Source organism: Solanum dulcamara, chromosome 9 (assembly GCF_947179165.1).
Source record: "Solanum dulcamara chromosome 9, daSolDulc1.2, whole genome shotgun sequence".
Lineage (NCBI taxonomy): Eukaryota > Viridiplantae > Streptophyta > Magnoliopsida > Solanales > Solanaceae > Solanum > Solanum dulcamara.
The window spans coordinates 11,264,281-11,285,003 of record NC_077245.1 but is presented as its reverse complement, the minus strand read 5'-3'; the positions used below and the strand labels follow the sequence as shown (position 1 = coordinate 11,285,003).

The window sequence follows — 20,723 nt, the reverse complement described above, 5'->3', positions numbered from 1 at the left end:
TTCACTTATTAAAGCTTCCGCATGTATGTTGAATCTTCAGTTTAGTAGTAAGTTAGGCCAAGTGTTCGCTTGGGACCAACAATGGTTTCCGAGTGCCCGTCACGTCTAGGGTGTAGGCTCGGAGCGTGACACTTGTGCATACCCAAAGTTGAAGCGCATAAATGCAAGCTGAAACGAAATTACATGGCACATTTATCTATTATGCCAAAACCAAACTTAAGACATTTTTATCCTATTTACAAGTGAGCATTCCGTTGTTTTGTGTTTATAAGACAAAACGTGCAAATAAATCAAGAAGAGTGTATAAGCTAGTTTGACCGACTTATAAGTTTTATGTCCAAAAAACTAGTTCAAGAAGACAAATGTACCTAATGTTGTTGGTGTTCAGCATTACTTTAATCCACGTTTCTCGAACTATAACTTTATGATTTAATTGGATCACTCCTTCAAGCTGGTGAAAGTTGAGTGAAAACCTCAAATGGTCATCAGATAGAGTACTAGAGATACATGTTTCAACATCCATTGCAAGAACATGGCAATACAACTGGACTTTCCAGAATCCCTGTGTAGAAAAATGAGTATGAAAACAATGGACATGGAGTTTTAGTTTTACCCTACTTGAATATCTCAATATCCCTTCGAAAGCAGCATTTCCCATTTGATTCTCGTTATTTTGTTTAACCTTTCATGGCAATGGCTTTGGGATTCACAAGTTAGTTTTCTTGAATGGTTATTATTGCAACATCTTGAGTAGTTATAGTAGTGTTTCCATAGTCCAAGTTTGTTTTAGAAGAAATTCCAAACATGTCAAGATACCTGATAATTGTAGCTTTTGGGAAACAGATATTTGAGCATTACTCTTGTCAGGAGGCATATCTATCACAAGAATATCTAGGATCCACGATTTAGACAACTGAATTCTACCTCTTCAAAATGTCTATCAAGCATTAAAATCTTTAGATCGATTGTTTCCTAGAAAGGATTCCGATATTTGAAATGTTGATCAGTAGAGTAAGGAGTGAAGCAGAATGGTATAGTTATTATCTGCTATAAAACCTCTATCTATCTTGTCATTATAAAATTCAATAGCACCAACTTTGCATAAGTAGCTAAGGAAGGAGTTACATGCAACTATAACAGGTTGAATCTCAAAACCAGTTATGAGCATAGGTAACTGAATGAATTGCTTAGATAGAGTCAAACCTCTCTATAACAACCTAGTAATAAAATTGGTTTGGAGTATGGATTGGACTTCAAATTTTATTTTTTCAAAATATATGATTGGATCGGAATTAGTTCTTCAAAATATTTATACCTTAGGTTCAGTCTTACTCATAGCAAATGGGCTCAATACAAGTTCTTGCTATTCTCTGAAGCATCAGGATTAAGAGATCAATTGTACTCATGTATATTTAGGAATTAACCGTGACATAATGGTGGAAAAGATTAATGTTAGAATCACAACATATGAGGAAACAGAGGATCATACACAAGGGGAAATTCATATATCAATAAGAAGCTAATTAAGAGGTCTATATTTTTGTATGCCAAAGAGCCTAATCCGAACACTTGCTTGAATTTAATAAATGCTCAATCATACCTTAAAAAAGATTTATACAGCTTGTTCGAATTCTAATAACTACATAATGAATCCGTAATGCTTCTTAGACAATCAAAGTCAGCAGGTAAATATTGATAATCAAAATCTAGCATGTACGTAGGTTCAAAAGTATAAGGGGCTGGTAATGGTTCAACGACGATGTTTGTGCCTTCAAAAGTATTAGGGACTGATAATGGCTCAACGACGATGTTTGTGCCAGTATAAGGGGATGATAATGGCTCAACGACCATGTCTGCCTCCTTGTGCATATTGTTCTGCAACTCTGATTGGAGCTCCCTTGCATCCACTACTAATGCCTCATCATAACTAGTCGATTCAACAGCCGCCGAGGTTTGGTGCTCCAAATTCCTGCATTCTTCAGAAACAGTATTCATCAACGTCATTGTGTCATCTTTGGTGGGAGTTCTCTTCTTAATAGCACACAACACATAATCTCTGCAATCATTGTCAAATTTGTCAAGAATTTTCGTAGAGAGGTCGTACTCCTTCATCAACCAATGTCCATTGTCTCGATTATATCCCTTATTCACGTAAGACATGCTCTTCTTGTATCCAATCACTATTCCTCCGTTCTTTCGAACAGGTTTGCTCTTGTCTTGCTGTTTCCAACTGCCCTTGTTTCCCACACTGCGACTATATCTGAACTCGCTTTTCTTACTGAGCTTTGTGATGAAGAAGCGATACTGAGTGGAGTCGTTGTCCCCGTCGTCATTACCGCAGGGTATTCCGTGACTGTAAATATCCCATGGCTCTAATTGTTTGCTGTAAGTATCAACATTAGTGGTAATGAATCCAGAATCATTCATCGCTTTCCCAGCAATGAATCTCAACAAGAAAGTAATAGCTTCTGCGTCAGTCGGACTGAATCGGAAACCTTCTTTCAAATTCTCCATGCCTTCAATTTCTCTTCTTTTCTTTCTTCTCAAATGTTCAAAGAATCAATGAAAAACAAGAAAACAGTGTTAGCAATTTATAGAGAGAGGCGCAGTTCCATATAAACTTTTTATGGAAACTTTTTACACGTTTTCTATAGCCAAAAGAACATATATGGAAACTTTGTATTTTTTATGGATTTTTTTTAACAAAAAAAAAAGAAAGTGAAGAAGTAAAAGGAAAGAATTGTGACAATTGGATATTTGGATAAACTTCTTATATTTTTACACGTTCTCTATAACCAAGAGTATAGAAAGTTTGGATAAGGAAAACTTATTTTGAATGATGAGAACTACACTTTCAACTTTATCTTTCTTTATAATATAAAATAATTTTAAGTATATGGTGTTTGTGACCAAAAAAAAAAAGAAATATCATTCAGAAAATAAAAACATATTTAATCATAATTTTCTTCAATTCTTTCAAACTCTCACTTTTCAAATTTAAAATTGTACAATTCTCATATATTTATTGTGTACTTTTTTCCCAATTATTGATATTTCTATCTAAGCTATCCGTCAGTTTTTTTTTCTTTTCAGATTTTGAGTAATTAAATTGTGGTAGAATAACATATCAAATGTAATTCACACCTTGTGAGGGTGATATACGCAGTCTTATCCGTATCTTGTGAAGGAATATATATTGTTTCTGATATACCTTCGGCTCAAGTAAAGCATATCAAAATTGGTGATCAGTAAAAGGAAATACCGTAGTGAAAGAAACCTTTAGGACAATGGAGAAAATAACAGTTGCAACAACAAATAATATGATAACCGAAGCAATGAAAACAACAAGTAACAATAGAATCAACTAATAAGAGAGTGGGAGAGTACTAATGATAACTGTTATCGAAAGCTAGACCACGATCAACTATTTACTAACCTTCTACCTTAATCCACAATTTTTATATCCTCATATCTAGGGTCATGTTCTCAGTAAGCTGCATGTCATGAAATGTCTCTTTAGTACTTTTTCGGCCTACCTCTACCTCTCCTAAGACCCACTACAGCCAACCTTTATCACCTCATAACCTCCTCACTAGATAAGGAGATATCTGTGCATTTTCTCTTCACATATTCAAACTATCTCAGTCTCATTCTTCCTCATTTTGTCCTCCACAGACACTCTCACCTTGTCTCCATTATCAATGTTCCTAATATTCTCTTCTGGTATACCCACACATCTATCTCAATATTCTCATCTATGTTACTTGCATCTTTTGAATGTGTGAGTTCTTGACCATCAACACTCCGTTCCATACAACATATCTAGTCTAACAACCACTTTATAAACTAATTTTTAAGTCTTGGTGGCACATTTTTATCACACAAGACATAGAATGCGAGCATTCATTTTATACACTCTGCTCCAACACAACGTATAATATCATCATTATTAATGACCCAAGATACTTGAAACTCTCTCTCTTGGAGATGGATGACGGTAATACCACTAACTCTTCTTGTCTCCGAATCCTCTTCTAATGGTCACTAAAGCTTATTTTGTTATTTGCATGTATTGCTATAGTCTGTAGAGTTCTATTTTCGTAGTTCATAATCTTTAGAAATCTATCATAAATTTCTCCTTCTATTTAACCTCTGTTTTGATAGTATTATCTTTTTCAAAACTCTGAACCCTCGATTCATTCCGTGGCGCGAAATTATCTCTGTTGTTGAGAGGTGTTGTACATATTCTTCATACATGCTACCATATGATCAATAATAACAACGCATTATTTTCCCACAAAATAATTATCAGAGAAAAGATTTTGGTTCTTTTACACAAACACATGTACATTAGAAGTTGATTATTTAACGTATTTGTTACAAAGATAAAAACGATGAAAGAGTCTAATTATGAAATCAAAACCAAATCAACCACAAAGCTTCTTCCTTAGCTGACCCTCTCCAATGTTCTCTGTTTGAGACGTTCCTTCATACCCTTTTTCTGCCCTAATAAGAACAGTTACCAAAGAAAAGCATTGTAATGAGTACAGAATTGTTAAGAAGCAATGAAAGCTTAAAATTAGAAAGCAATGAACAAATATATAGAAAAATTCCAAGGACAAAAGAAAAAGGATTCAATCACTTGCACTAATGAAAGGAAATTCCAAATATGGTTCAACTTTGACTAGAACAAGGATGAATTTTTGCTCAAAAAACCGTACTACAAATTGTTGTTGTCGTTGCACAGCTAACAGGAAGTAATATCTTCTTCATTTGATTGTTCACAAGGATGAACAAACAAAATCTATGTCATAACGAGGAGCACACGCTTAAACAGATGGTGCACACACTTGCCTGTTGTGGCTGCTGAAAAGAACATGGTAGACGGGATCTTGAGATGAGAGACTGAAAAGCTGAAGAGCAATATAGACACATGTGCTGGCGCTGAGGAAATCAACATAAAGCATGAATTAGATATAATTATGGTCCAAAAACAAACTGTTGCAAAATATCAGATAAATGTTGCCGAAAAAGTGACATCAGTTTTAGAGGGACCAGAAAATTGCCTGAATGAGAAAAAGAAACACAATTTTTCTATCTTCTTTTCTTAGTTCCGTTACCCCTAAGTATCTATTTAACATATGGAGTCTATTCTAATCATTGGCGAAGACAGAATTTTCGTTAAGGGGGTTCATCCTTTTAGTTGCTTTGATAGGTTCAATTGTTCTAAAACATGCTCAGAACCTGACCACATGTAACCGTGAAGCTAAAGGACGAAAACGTGAAAAAAGAAAAAGAAAGAGATAAGTATTGAAAACACCCCTGAACTCAGACAAATTATTAGTTTCATCCCCAAATTATTGACAGCTTTAAAAACACCCCTCTACTTGACTAACTGAACTTAGATACACCCCCGATCTGCCACAAGACATAGCAAGTGGTTTCAAACTCTTGTAGGAGCATGGGATTCTTAATAAAAATTCGAGAGAAGTATTGAAAGCACCCCTAAAGTTGGCGAGAATTGACGGGTGTATTTAACTCATGTTGCAAGATCGGAGGTGTATTTAAGTTCAGTTAGTCAAGTAAAGGAATGTTTTTAAGGCTATCAATAGTTCGGAGATAAAGCTAATAATTCACGCCGAGTTTAGGGGTGTTTTCAATACTTATATCAAAAAGAAAAGATGATTTTCTCACAATGGAAAAAATGAAGCCATCCTTTACAGTGATACAGTTGAAGGAATATAAATTCATGTTTAGGAAATACTAACTAGATTGAACTATGGTTATTCTTGATGGAATATAAATTCATGTTTAGGAGAACTATAGAAACTTAAAGCTTGATGCTACAAAGAGGGCAATAATGCACACTAGTTGTTGATGCAGTTGTCATAGGCAAAGCCTGGAATATTAATTGACTTCTTGGCAAACAAGCAAGATCTTTTAAGTTATTTCGACAATATCACAGAACCCCTTCTCATTCAGAATCATATTAAGGCATGCAAACACATATACGTGAACTCCTCATTCCATGAATGAGAGTTCATGTTTTGCTCTCACATATATAGAGCAACAAATAAGATGACGTACCGATGAAGCTAACTTCAAACTGATACTCCCTCTACTCCAATTTATGTGACACACTTTCCTTTCTAGTCAATCCCAAAAAGAATGACACATTTACTTATTTGGTAAATATTTAATGACACTATCAACATTAAATCCATGCTGGAACGCACTTATTTGGCAAGAAGTCCAAAAGGTGTACTGTTATATTTTTAAAAAAATTATTTTAAAGGATAGTTATGAAACATTGCGAAGTGTTTCCATATTTCTAAGACTCCGTGTCTTGTTAGACTACATCACATAAAATGGGATGGAGGGAGTACATTTTATGCATTATCCAACAAAAAAAAACGTACCTGCCAAAACAAATTATAAGTATTATCCAAAAAGCTGCACTCAACCAACTTGATTCCTTATATGCAACCCAAACCTGAAAAACAGTGTAACTCATCTAAGATAAAAAAATCCCGTGAAAAATCCTAACTGATGATTTTGACACATAATGCAGCAACTGGTCCAAGTTAAGATAAGACACCTAATTAGTACTAGTCAACTATTACTGTATTAACTAAGTGTATATGTTGCTGCATGCTCTAGCCATACATAGTATCGTACTTTACAAACTTTGGACTTCCTTATCAAGCTATAGACAGAAAAATCTTCAAATACCAGTGAGATTAAGAGCAAAGGTAGCTAAGTAGAGGGAAATCGTAGTAGCTCAGTTGGTTGGCTACCTGAATTTTCTCTTTTTTGGTGAGGGTTTGATTTCCCACCATGCAATCTCCTCCCCCATTTCCCCTTCCCCTACCCCCAATTTTTTAAATTTTTTTTAAAAAAAGGCAGCTAAACAGTGAAAAGCTTACCGAGAGAGCCACAACGTTGACATAGAAATCAATTACTGTTGTTGTCAGCCACCTGCACATTTATTGACTTCTTAATTTGCATGTCAAAGTAAGATTTATACCAAACAGAAGTTTATACTCAGGCTGATGTATGAGGATGCATATGTATCACTTCAGCACAAACTCATGAAGTTTGTTTTCCAGAAGAAACTTCCAAATAAATTTGCAAATGATAGAACATCATACCCTCCCCAGACCCCACACTTGTGGGATTTCACTGGGTATGTTGTTGTAGACCACAGCCCTTTGGACAAAGAAGAAAACAATTTTCTAGGGTTGCACGTCATCAACCAGAATAGAGATAGGAAATGCTGATACTTTTCCTCAATCTAGGCCCTAAGAATGCCCTGTACATAGTGAATCCATGTAGTGGAAGAAAGAGCTCATTTCAAATTTCAAAATTATTCCATTGGTTAGACTTTACAAACCAAAGAAGAGGATAATTACTACAAAAATTCTGATTAAAATTTTGCATCAGAGAAGCACGTCTCTTCCTATTATAGAGTTTGAAATACCATACTTACCATATTATCTATCATATGTCACACTGAAGGTAGTATCATGTAACGCAGGGAAAAGTTATAAAGCTCACCATAGATCAGTCTAGTCATATGTTTTAATATATTAAGTTTACACGGTAAAAAACAAATAAGGATTAAATGATTAGAATGAGGTAAGAAATCATCAATAGTCCTGGGTCATGCAAAATGATTTAAGGCAATATTATTAGATAAAACATTATACATTTTGAGAGCACAAGTCATTTTCAGTAACCTTATCCCAACCTCGGAATCACTGTAATACAGTTATACAGATATTCTCTCATTTAGGAACTCATTCCAGGAAAGACTTCCTTAAGCAAATAAAATGCTGATATGACATTGAATAAATGAAAAGGAAGTTTTCCTCCAGAATAGCACAAAAACTTTCAGTTAAGAGAGGTTTGTGCCACTTCCCATAAAGTGCATCAATTTAGAAAGCAGCAGAAAGGAGATCTACGTATAGTTCAAACAAGAAAACAAACAAACTTTTAAGTACTGACGAAGTCCTCCATCAATGCTAATATCCTCTAAATTGGTGGCAGAGTCTCCATTTGACCAGAAAAAACAAGGTTAATGGTATCTGTTTAAAATAGGAATAAATAAATAAACAAATAACTTACGGAGTAAAAACATCTCTGCGAAATGGAGAACCATCAGTTACAATGGTGTAAATCAATGTCCCTAGCATTAGACAGCCCAAAGCAGGAGATAGAATTCTTGCAGTTAAAAGAGAACATTTCCTCTGTTGTTCCGTTTCAGTCCTAAATCACAATATCATTATAAATTAAGATCATTTTCACAAAGAAAACTAACAAATATAGCTGCCAGTAATATACCATTGATGAGGAAAGCTTCAAACTCCATGAACACTTATATATTTTATTTTTTAAAGGAACACTTATCTATATCAGTTACAGTTTTAGTACAATTATTTTCTGCAAAAAGTAGGTTATTAATACAGTTCATAACTACATGACATGATAATGTAATACACTGCATGGTCTTGTACAAGAGAAACAACCACAATAAGGGTAACTAGAAAACACAACGTATGATATGAATGATCCAACTTGCAGTTAGAAGCACCATTGTTATTCCACTAAAGATCTTGGATGACTGATATATTTATAAGAAGCCAATATACTTAAGAAGTGATATACGTAATAGTGCTTTAATTTGGGAAGCTGCATATTTACTTAATAGGTACAGAGAAAGCCGATGCTCGTGACTAAATAACAAAAACATTCACCAAGAATTTATCTCTTTAGTATATTGCTGATAAAAATACTTGTATATTTTTATTGTTAAGAATACTTGATTTTAGTTGCTTTTCCCAATGAAATCCAAACGTACCATACAATATGAGGATAATTAAATGTCTTAGAGAGCATCAAAGTCACACTTACCTTTTATCTAACTCTTCTAACAAAATGGAAGATATATCTACCATATAAACTAGGCACATATTTAAAGTATTCAACTGGTAATTTCTCGGCAAAAATGGAGGATGCAACATTTTGTTGATTTATCTGGGTTTTTTTTTCCTATAATCGAAAACTTCATTTTCCAAAATGGGGATGAGGCATTTGAACTGTTAGCGGAAACGTGAAAATATGAAGAACAACAATATTTAATGTGGTTCGGATCAGAATGATCCTACGTCCACCAGAGAACAACTGCATTTATGTTAACAAAGAAAGGGGAGAGATCCCAAATACAACTAAGAGAATTGTTCTATCAATTCTCTACTCTTCTAATGTATTTTGCAAATGCCTTAAAATATGAGAAGACAAGAGAGAAATGTTTTTGAGGTGTATTTCAAATGAATCAAGAACTACCTATTTATAGAAATAAATTCTTGCTCTTGATGTCATCAATAACATCACATTTTGTCAAGATGTCAAAGTTTACCAAACTTTCACCTACCAAGTTGCTACATTAAGACTATCTAGAATCTTGTCAATTTTAACACATCTCCACCTTGTCAAGATTCTCCATTTTCAACTTTCTTTCAGCAACTTTTGATTGTGTCTTCAACCTCAACTCTTTCAATCTCCACCATGGTTTGCGTTTCGAGCATGCGTATGAAGAACTCCGGCCAAAACTTCTAAGCTTACTAGGCAATCCCGTGGTAAGAAACAAGAAGAATCAAATCTTTGTTGAACACACTAGCTCCACCTAGCAGTTGTTCTCCCAGAGTTTGCATCAGTTGATGCATACTCCCGCCAAGTCCTTGCAATGTGCAAAATTGGCAAGCGGGACTATCTTGGTCAACATGTCTGCAGCGTTATTATCTATGATAACCTTCTCGACCTTGAGAGCTCCCTCTTCAACGACATCTCGAATGAAATGAAATCTGACATCAATATTTTTGGTGCGCTCAGGAAATCTTTGTTTTTTAATCAAATGAATAGCACTTTGACTATCACATCTTAGAGTTGATTCCAGGTGAACCAAACTCAATTCTGCCACCAAACCTTTCAACCAGATAGCTTCTTTCACTGCCTCTGTTGCTGCCATATATTTTGCCTCTATTGTTGACAAAGCGACAATCGATTGTAAAGTCGATTTCCAACTAACGGCACTGCCAATGAGAGTAAAGATGTATCCAGTTGTGGACCTTCTTCTATCAAGATCCCCTGCATAGTCAGAATCCACATAACCGAGAACTGAAATACCTTCACTTTTTCGAAAGGTTAGGCCAACATCAGAAGCTCATTTGAGATATCTCAATATCCACTTGACAGCTTCCCAATGCCTTTTTCTTGGATTGTCCATGTACCTACTTATCACACTTACAGATTGAGCAATATCTGGACATGTGCACACCATAGCATACATAATGCTACCAACTGCGCTAACATAAGGAACTTTTGACATATGCTCCACCTCATCCCCAGACTGAAGCGTTTGTAACTCTGAAAGCTTAAAATGAGAAGCTAACGGTATACTTACAGGATTGCTCATCTGCATATTGAATCTCTCAAAAATCTTTTCGATGTACCTCTTCTGAGAAAGATGTACAACACTATCTTCTCTTGAAATCTCTATTCCAAGAATTTTCTTTACAACTCCCAAATCCTTCATGTCAAATTCCTTGCTCAACAGTTTCTTCAAAATATTTATCTCTGTGATGTTGTTAGCAGCAATAAGCATATCATCAACATACAACAGTAAATAAATCATAGAGCTACTAGACATTTTCTTGTGATACACACAGCTATCAAATGCACTCCTCGAGAATCCATGTGTAGTCATGAATGCTTCAAACCATACAAAGACTTCTTCAGTTGGCATACATGATCTTCTTTTCCCTCAGCTAGGAAACCTTCAGGTTGTTCCATATAGATTGTCTCTTCTAGATCACCATGTAAGAAAGCAGTTTTGACATCAAGATGTTGAAGCTCCAAATCAAATTGTGCAACCAATGCTAGTAGCACAAGAATTGAGTTATGTTTCACGACTGGAGAGAAGATCTCATTATAGTCAATTCCCTCCTTCTGACTGAAACCCTTTGCAACCAATCTCGCCTTGAACCTAGCATCTTCCACTTCTGGAATACCTTCTTTCTTTCTGTAGATTCACTTGCATCCAACTGTCTTCTTCCCCTTTGGCCTTTCAACTAAGACCCATATCTCATTTTTGTGAAGAGACTCCATCTCTTCCATCATGGCTAACCGCCATTATGCAGCATCTTTGCAAGAAGTTGCTTCAACATACGAAGAGGGCTCGAGATCTTTAATCTCTTCTTCTGCAGCTACGAAGGCGTATGCAATCAGATTTGCTTGCTCTATAAGACGTTCTGATTTCCGTATCTGCCTTTTGTCCCTTCCCTTCGCAATTGTGTATGGTTCATTGACAAAATGTTCTTCAAGATCTACATCTTTTGACTCATCAACTTGAGTCTCTTGATCCTTTTCCTTGGTATGCTCCACCGGTAGCTCCATCTGCTCGTTCTTGCTTATTGATAACTCCACAAAAACTTTATGAGGATCAAATATAGAGGATTCATCAAAGGTAACATCTCTACTAACAACAAATTTGAATAAAGATAAACACCAAAGTTTGTACCCTTTTACTCCATCTACATACCCTACGAATATAGCCTTTTTAGCTCTTGGTTCAAGCTTTCCTTCATTAACATGATAATAAGCCGGACACCCAAATATTTGCAGGTATGAATAGTTAGAGGGTTCACCTGACCATACCTCATTCGGAGTCTTAAAGTCAATCGTTGATGCTGGAGATCGATTGAAAATATGAGAAGCAGTGAGAACTGCTTCAGCCCAAAACACTTTGGACATTTTGGCTTGTAAGAGCATACAACGAGCCTTCTCAAGAAGAGTTCTGTTCATTCTCTCAACAACTCCATTCTGCTGTGGTGTGTGCCTGACCGTCTTATGTCTTGCGATCCCATGAAACTTGCAGAAATTATTGAACTCTTCACTGCAAAACTCCAAGCCATTATCTGTGCGAAGATACTTGATTTTTCTCTTCATTTGATTCTCAACCAAAATCTTTCATTCTCTAAATGCTTCAAAAGCATCACTTTTTGCCTTCAAAAAATGCACCCAAACCTTTCGTGAAAAATCGTCAATGAATGTGAGAAGATACCTCTTTCCTCCCCTCGATGGAAGCTGAGAGGGACCCCATAAATCTGAATGGATATAGTCTAGCACTCTTCCCGTCTTGTGCTTGCCAGTGCTGAAACTGACCTTTTTCTGCTTCCCTAGGACGCAATGCTCAAAAAATTCAAGTGTGTTGATCTTCTCACTGTTCAAAAGGTTGCGTTTGCTTAACATCTCCAGTCCTCGTGCGCTCATATGGACCAGTCTCATGTGCCATATTCTTGCCTTGTCATCATCAGATAACTGCTACACTGTAGATGTATTAACATAGCCAACAATGATGCCTCCTGCTAGTGTGTAGAGGCCATCCTCCCTCTTGGCCTTCAGCATGACTAAAGAACCTTTAGACACCTTTATTGTACCTCTCTCGCTCATGTACTTGTAGCCTTGATTATCTAGAGTACCCAGGAATATCAAATTCTTCTTCAAATCAGGAACATGACGGACTTCTCTAATAGTCCTCACGATTCCATCATGGCAGCAAACCCGAATTGAACTAATGCCAACTATTTTACAAATTGCATTATTGCACATTACTACAGTTCCTCCACTTTTCTCATAGCTGCTGAACCAATCTCTTCGGAATGCTATATGCAGAGTACAACTAGAGTCTAACACCCATTTGTTGTCATATACTCACTCCACTATTGCATCATGTTGTTAGTACATATTCATCATCAGAAGTATGTACCTGCTCAACAATGGATGCACTCGCCTTTTCTTTGGACTTTGACATAGGACAATCTCGTTCAAAGTATCCCTTCTTGTGACGGCCCCAACACTCTGCATTCTTCTTGTTCACACGAGATTTTGATTTGTGCTTTGATTTGCTCCTTCCCTGTTGGCTAGTACGATCTCTTATAAAGAGCCCACTAGCTTCATTATCTTTGTCTCCTTCAAAATGCCTCCGCACATCACAGGAGTTAAGTGCTTGCCGCACTTGCTCAAGAATGATAGGCGCCTTGCTATACATCATTGAATTCTCAATATCATGATATTTTGAAGTCAATGAAAATAGCAAAGCATATGCAAGCGTCTCCTCATCCTTCTTAATTCTGGCAATCTATAAGTCCATCACAAGTTTATTGAATGCATCTAGATGGTCTTACAACAAAGTACCTGACTCCATCTTAAATGTGTGAAGACGCCGTTGTAACAACATCCTTGTTGTAACCGACCAGTTCTGGTAAAGCCCTTCCAGCCTATTCCCATAACTGTTTGGCCGTCTCCTCGGTACTTGTACTTACTTCACAAAGCACGTTAGGTGCAAGGGATAGTTGGATTACACTCAATGCATCTCCTTCAATTCTTTGCCTTATAGGAAATCGATGTGTTATCGGGGTACTTTGCGTCAATAGCGTGGATTGAACCTTTCCTCCGCAGTAATGCCATCATCTGGATTTTCTAGATATTGAAGTTGTTGCACCCACTAAATTAATCAATTTCAAACTTCATGAAACTCATTTTTACTTGTTCTTCCTCTTCTACTACAAAGTATTTGGAAATATAGAAAACCAAATTAATTCTTTTCTGATCTGAAAGTTCAGACTGTATTACAATCACAGAGCATACTCAGACAGAATCTTGGCTCTGATACCAATTGTTAGCGGAAACGTGAAAATATAAAGAACAAGGAAGAACAACAATATTTAACATGGTTCGAATCAGAATGATCCTACGTCTACCAGAGAACAACTGCCTTTAGATTAACAAAGAAAGGGGAGAGATTCCAAATACAACTAAGAAAATTGTTCTATCAATTCTCTACTCTTCTAATGTATTTTGCAAATGCCTTAGAATATGAGAAGACAAGAGAGAAATGATATTGAGGTGTGTTTCAAATGAATCAAGAGCTACATATTTATAAGATGCCTTAAAATATGAGAAGACAAGAGAGAAATGTTTTTGAGGTGTGTTTCAAATGAATCAAGAGCTACCTATTTATAAGAATAAATTTTTGCTCTTGATGTCATTCATGACATTTCGTCAAGATGTCAAAGTTTATCAAACTTTCACCTATCAAGTTGCTACATTAAGACTATCTAGAATCTTGTCAATTTTAACATGAACCCTAGTCTTGTCCAAGACAAATGCCAAAGTTCGATGAGCCAAAGTGGCACATATTTAAAGTATTCAACTGGTAATTTCTCATGCAAAAATGGAGGATGCGACATTTCGTTGTCTAGTCTGTTTTTGTCCTATAATCGAAAACTTTATTTTCCAAAATGGGGATGAGGCATTTGAACCCTAGTTTTGTCCAAGACAAATGCCAAAGTTCGATAATCCAAAGTGTGACATTTTACCTTCTTTGACTTTACCACTATAATTATATGATCAATGAAGAGTAAAACAATGAACAATGAACAACAATTCATATAATGAAGAGTAAAACAATGAATAATGAACAACAAAATGTCAGAACCAGTACAGGCTAGGTTTCCACAATTGTCTTGACCTGTGAAGAGTATGTAATCCATTTCTTTAATTCTGAGAACCACACTTTTCTACATATTTTCACTTCACCCTACTCTGAACAAAGCAATAGACATGATACGAACTGAGCTAAAACAACAAGAGTCAGCTCTTGTTAACAACAATTATTTATTACACTTGCAAATATATTCTCCAACTAAACACCAAACTTGTGCACGATATTTCAGTTTCACGAGTATCCTCAAACAGTTGGACATGCATACATGAAAAATATATGAACTAAACATCATTTCCAATTGAAATTCTCTCTTTTCCTTTTTCTGGTTTCCAAAGAGAGAAATAAAAAACAGAAACTATGAAGGAAAAAAGAACTTTGTGCAAATATCTACTCACTTTTTCTGACGTCGTAATAGGACAAAGTAAATTGGATCCTGTAAAGATTCCTGAGTTGAAAGCTTACACAATTGCAAAACGATGTATCCACATGTAGTAATGCTGTAAAGGGAGTAAAGAGAATGTTATAGTCACAAACTGACAAACATTTATGCGTGATATTGATTGAAAATTGACAAACATTTATGTGTGATATTGATTGAACTTTGTGAAGGGCAATGACAACATGGCCTTCTGATGCCAAGCAAGGATATTACAAACTGAAAAAGAAGACAGTCATTGCCACTAGAATGCAAGAAAACTTTTATCTTATGCAATACTAGATGAAAAAAGATATCAAGGTAAATGTGAAGTCATACAAAATTGAATATACGTAGAAACAAAAATGCAGTTGCACACATAGAGGATATAGTAAGAGAAAGTCATCTTTGATAGACCTAAAATACATCAAATATACACCAGTCAATTGGTGTAACATGGTGGTGATTGAAGGTGTTGAAAGGGATGAGATAGACCTAAAATCACATGGAGGAGATTGTCTGAAAAGACCTAAAAAATCTAGGAATCATTGCAAATCTGAAAAAGGAACAATGTGGAAGTACAGATCCAAACCAATAATACCAACTAGTGTGCATTGAGGCATAATTTATGCTGTTACATAAATATTAGGTTCATAAGTGTGACATTTAGAGATTTTCTGAAACTTTGCCTTACAAGACAAACTTCTAGCTAGTGTTGGAATGACGTGGGCCCAAATAGAGAGAAATATGTAGAGGATTTGAATCACCGACCTAGTTCAGTTTGAGGTATAGTTGATCAATTGATTGATTGAATGGGTGTTTCATCAAGGAAGTTATCTATATGCAAAGGGAATTCATGGAAGCAAACACAAAGATATAAATACTTGGGAACATCAACCCTATGACTGTAATGCCCATGGGAAAAGACAAAAAACAGAAAATGGGAACTTAACAAATAGCATGCAGGTAGAAAGTGAGTATAAAAGCAAATAAAACGTCAAACTCTATGACATAATAAGGTTTAAATATTTGTCACAGGTCTCCTGCATTGACTAAATTCATGGAACCAAAAATGATAGCTAGACAGAAAAAGCGACCTTTGAACCCCACATTTGATCACCAAAAGTGTCCATGAACTAAAAATTGCACTTCAAAATCTCCATATCACATGATTGGTTCATATTATAGATATATAAAAACAAAACCAAGAGTGTGTATGTCAACAGATAGTAACCTATAACCCCAAAAAAAAAATATAACAAGCCATCAGAGGATTCTTCACGAGATAATACTACAGTACTAGCCAAGAGAATAATAAATTGGGTCACACTGTTCAAATATGTGAAAATTTTCAACCCGAGAATTCAGTCATATAAGAGATGCTAAGAGAAAGCTTGAAGAACAGTCATAATCTGAACTAAAAGTATATCAAAGTTGTTCTTATACATGAATAAGGGTGGCATACCTTCCTAAACATACTAGCAAGACCACCCAAAGTATTGCAGTAATCCAGTTTGATTCCTTGTAGACAACCCAGGACTGATAACACAACACCAAAACAGAGAGCATTGTTTTTGCCTTTAGATGATAAAAGCAGAGAAACATAGTAACGTGTGATGCATTCTGGCCAATGTCTTGGAATAAAAAAATTGTTTACAAAGCAGTTGAAAACTAAAGGACCTCAAAGATGCAAACCAGCAAAAAATAAAGAGCCAAGAAGGGTAACTACAGGGTTAGATATTTTCCTAATCAATGTTTTGCTTAAACTGCAGGATGACATTCTACAGTAGCATTTGCACAACCCCTTGGGCTCCTGTGAAGTGCAATGGGAAACTTCAAATCTCAGCAAGACTAAAAATAGCAAACTATATGGTGTTGGCACAAATTTCCGAGACTCTTAATGAACTGTTTTGACAAATCGTGCAAACCTGCACTCTTGTGATGCTCTTTTAACTTTTATACCATTTATATGTCTAACTTCTAACATAGTGGGTGTATCAAATTCAACATGTTCTCCTTAATATCCAATGCTAGTGAAACTGTAGCAAATAAAATGCACCACTTCAGAATAAAGGTTCGCATATGAAACATTTTAAAGCAGTAAATTGATCATGTCATACCCCTATAACAAACACGTGGATGTAGAAATCTATCAGGGTTGCTGCCATCCACCTGCAAGATTCATCCCACTCATTTCAGATTGTCTGAAAATCAGATGGAACTAAACTATTTTTCAAGTCAAAATCCCAATTTCATGTTAGTTCCGTTTTCCTAACAGCTTTCACAAAAAATGTTACTCCCTCTGTTGGAGACTTGGAGTACAAGGGTCAAAAATCCTATTTTGAGTATGCATTCTGGTATAGATTCTTCAATTTTATTAAAATAAAACTTATATATTTGTAAACTACACGAAAAGTAATACAAGTCAATATAGCTAATGATTCAAAATATTTAAAAGAAGTTTGAGAAAATTGACGTAATAAAAATCGTTGGACTCTCCAAACAGTTACAACTTCTCATAAAATGAGAACGAGGGACTACTATAAGATAATTAACACATAATTAACTAAAAAATGTTATTCCAGTTTCAATTTCTTTCTCCTATTTTAACTTGTACGTGAGTTTAAGAAAGTACTGAAACTTTTGAACTAAAGATATGACAAATATATCAAACTGTAGTTTAATCTTGGGGCTCAAACAAAGTTAGAATTAAAGAATACGTTAAAAGGCAAAGGGGTATCTTTTATATCCAACTAAAAAGGAACAAATTAAAATTGATTATCTTGTTTCTAGCAGCTTGAACTTTTAGTAAAGGTGAGAATACAGAAATCCTGCTTTTGGGGTTCAAAATATAAGAATGTAATTAAAAGTGATCCTTTTTCCGAAAAATTTAATCTTTTAGATACGGTTTTTGTTTCCATAATTCAACAATTTTTGGTACTGATAAACATTCAACCCCAATTCATCCAAACAGAAGCATTAATGATCCAAAAAAATGAAATCCAAAGTAGAATTAGTAGGACACACACACACACAAAGAGAGAGAGAGAGAGAGAGAAAAGGGAAATACGAGGTGAGGAGTTGTATGCGGAAAGGGAGGCCATCAGTGGCGACGGTGTAGATAATAATGGCTGTAATCAAACATCCCAATACGGCGAAGAGACTCTTTAACGCAATTGCTAACGTTGCTGCCATTTTTGAGTACTCTGTCTTCGTCTTCGAGTTTTGCATAAGGGAGAAAGGAAGCGTGCTGAAAAAGGGGTAAAATGTGAGAAGGCCATTGCTCCACGTCCATTGAGTTTGTGAGTCACTGTCTCAAATGTCAAAAATTTTCTTGTATTTGTAATCTTAATGAAATGGAAACAACTTTGAACTTGGTGTATTTAGCAAAATAACGGTAAAAAAATATATAAAATAGCAAAATAAAAAAATAAAGTTTAACCCATCAAATAAAGTATTTATTCAAATTGGATTCAACTTAAACTATTTAGATTTGAATCCACGGCTCAAATTATTTACCCGCTTGCCCCTTGTTATATTCACTGAACCACTGCTTCTTCATCCTTAATATCATCATAGTGTATATATATACACATTATGATAGTATTTATATATTCTGATGGTATTTATATACTTTGATGGTATCAATCAGTAATTGAATAGACTTTTCACTGAAACATTGTTTGTAATATATATACTCTAATGGTATCAAGCAATAAACGTGAATTAGTAGTTAAAAACAGGAGGATAGATGCTTGTAAATAATTTTCTTTTTGGGGTACAAGTATTCTTTTCCCAAAATGAAAAGCATGTGTCTCAAAAACATATTATGCGGGGCAGGGTGGGGCTGGACTAAATGAAATTTTTGCAGGCTAAGTTTCATCCTGTAGCACTCGACTCGGTTCCATTGTCAACCTATGTGTGCCGAAACTTAAAATGTCGGATCTACCGTATTATCAAAGAATCGATTGTTAGATGTCTTTAAATTATTGTTGATGTTATTTTTGTTAAAAACTCATATTTGAAGATGTCAATTCCATATCAAATTGAGGAGTAAGAGGTGGTGTATATATTGTTGTGATTATTGTATTCTTGTGATTATATGTTGTTGATGTTATTCTTGTTAAAAACTCATATTCGGTGATGTCAATTTCATATCAAATTGAGGAGTAGGAGGTGGTGTATATATTGTTGTGATTATTATATTCTTGTGATGGTGGATATGAAAATAAGTATGTGAGATGGATATGGACATATTAGGAGAAATATGATTAGAAATGATGATACTGAGTGAAAGATGCGCATGAATTTATAGCAAACAAGATAAGGGACATGAGGTTGAAATGGCCCGACCATATGAAAAGAAGATCTCGAGAAGATGTGAAAAGCTTACGAGGATATAATTATATATAAGAGAGGGTATGGAAGTCAAGATTAGGATAGTAGGTTAGTGGATCAAAATTAAAATAAAAGGTTAGTAGGCAATCGAGCAGTGACGAATTTTCTTTACTAATTGTATTATCTCTTACATTTTATTACCCTTTGTTGTTTTCGGTTATCGTATTATTTGTTATTGTCATTTTTTTTTTCTTTCAAATAAGTTTTGAACTATTTTACTTGAGTCGATGGTAGTTTGAAAATAACATCTCTAATTTCATAAGGTAAAGATAAGGTATGTACACATAACCTTACCTAGATCTCCCTTGTAAAATTACATAAAATATGTTATTGTTGTTGTCCTAAATACTCCTAATAATAGCAAAATAAAAAAATTACGGATGTCCTATTTTGATCGTCTCATTTAACTTATACCTATTATATATGTTCTTTTACACGAATATCCAGTATTAGATATCTTTGAAACAAAAATACATATTATTATTTTTTTTGCATTTTTGTTTCTACTTCTATATTTAGACGCACACACCTTTAATTTTAGTACTAGAGGAAAGAAAGAAAAAAAAAACTAATCTTCGAAAAAGGAATGTAAAATGCAACATACTAGCCTATTTTTTTTTTAGCTCTCTCACACACACAACAAAGAGACTGAGACCACTCTCCATGCCACTTAACAAAGCAACCAATTTTTCGATAGAAAATGTTATAGTTCAAGGATAGCAAATACATTTTTTTAATTAAAGTATTAAATTAATAAAACGTGAATAATTTAAAGAGGTTTGAAGTATCAACTCTTTTAATTATATGTTCAAGATGTTTTATGCGTAGGAAATATGCGAGATGACATAAATTTAATGCATGGGGAAATATTTTGCTTAAAATATAACAAAATTTAAGTCCAGTATAGACAGTAACATAATTATCACAGGAAACATTTTGATTATTTTACTCAAACATATGTAGATTGGAACTTTATATTGTTGACATATTTATTAGGGGAAAAGGATGAAAGAGTCCAATGATCAAATGAAAACGATAAAGCTTCTTGCTCAGTTGACCCTCTCCTATGTTCTCTGTTTGAGAGGTTCCTTCATACCCTCTATTTCTTCCCTAATAAGAACAATTACAATACAAGGTGATTCTAAAATAAAATACTATTGGAAATTATAAAATAAAAATAAAAAGCATTATAATGGGTATAGAATTGTTAATTAGAAGCAGTGAAAAATTAATATTAGATCGAACAAATATAGTAAAATGCAGGGACAAAAGAAAAGGGCGCAGTCTATAATTTTGACCTTCTAAGTACATTGTTATGTTAATTTAGCTACAGGTTTAATAAAG

At 34.8% G+C, this 20,723-nt stretch overlaps 2 protein-coding genes across 3 annotated transcripts; both read right to left on the bottom strand.

Moving 5' to 3' along the window:
- Window positions 1-1,508: 1,508 nt before the first annotated feature.
- On the bottom strand, window positions 1,509-2,543 carry LOC129904089 (NAC domain-containing protein 41-like). Its single transcript, XM_055979618.1, has one exon. It carries the CDS (start codon window positions 2,512-2,514, stop codon window positions 1,633-1,635), a length of 882 nt encoding a protein of 293 aa, XP_055835593.1. The 5' UTR covers window positions 2,515-2,543; the 3' UTR covers window positions 1,509-1,632.
- A 1,762-nt stretch (window positions 2,544-4,305) lies between these two features.
- LOC129902798 (uncharacterized) lies at window positions 4,306-18,263 on the bottom strand. 2 transcript variants are annotated; one of them, XM_055978204.1, is made up of 9 exons: window positions 18,052-18,263; window positions 17,102-17,153; window positions 16,447-16,520; window positions 14,962-15,063; window positions 8,128-8,268; window positions 6,927-6,978; window positions 6,420-6,493; window positions 4,855-4,944; window positions 4,306-4,506 (listed from the first exon to the last, which is right to left on the bottom strand). In XM_055978204.1, the coding sequence occupies exons 1-9, from the start codon at window positions 18,210-18,212 to the stop codon at window positions 4,428-4,430; spliced, it is 825 nt and encodes a 274-aa protein (XP_055834179.1). In that variant the 5' UTR covers window positions 18,213-18,263; the 3' UTR covers window positions 4,306-4,427. The 2 variants fall into 2 exon arrangements, with proteins under 2 accessions (XP_055834179.1, XP_055834180.1); XM_055978205.1 differs by having other exon boundaries at window positions 4,306-4,501.
- Window positions 18,264-20,723: the final 2,460 nt, after the last annotated feature.

Bases quoted from the DNA above. Each gene is read 5' to 3' on its own strand.
- LOC129904089 (XM_055979618.1), bottom strand. From the start codon at position 2,514: ATGGAGAATTTGAAAGAAGGTTTCCGATTCAGTCCGACTGACGCAGAA.
- LOC129902798 (XM_055978204.1), bottom strand. From the start codon at position 18,212: ATGCAAAACTCGAAGACGAAGACAGAGTACTCAAAAATGGCAGCAACG. The intron at 8,269-14,961 runs GTGAGTAGATAT...ATTGTGATTTAG, and splicing joins CTATTACGACGTCAGAAAAA to GACTGAAACGGAACAACAGA. The intron at 6,494-6,926 runs GTAAGCTTTTCA...ACTGTTTTTCAG, and splicing joins TCAACGTTGTGGCTCTCTCG to GTTTGGGTTGCATATAAGGA.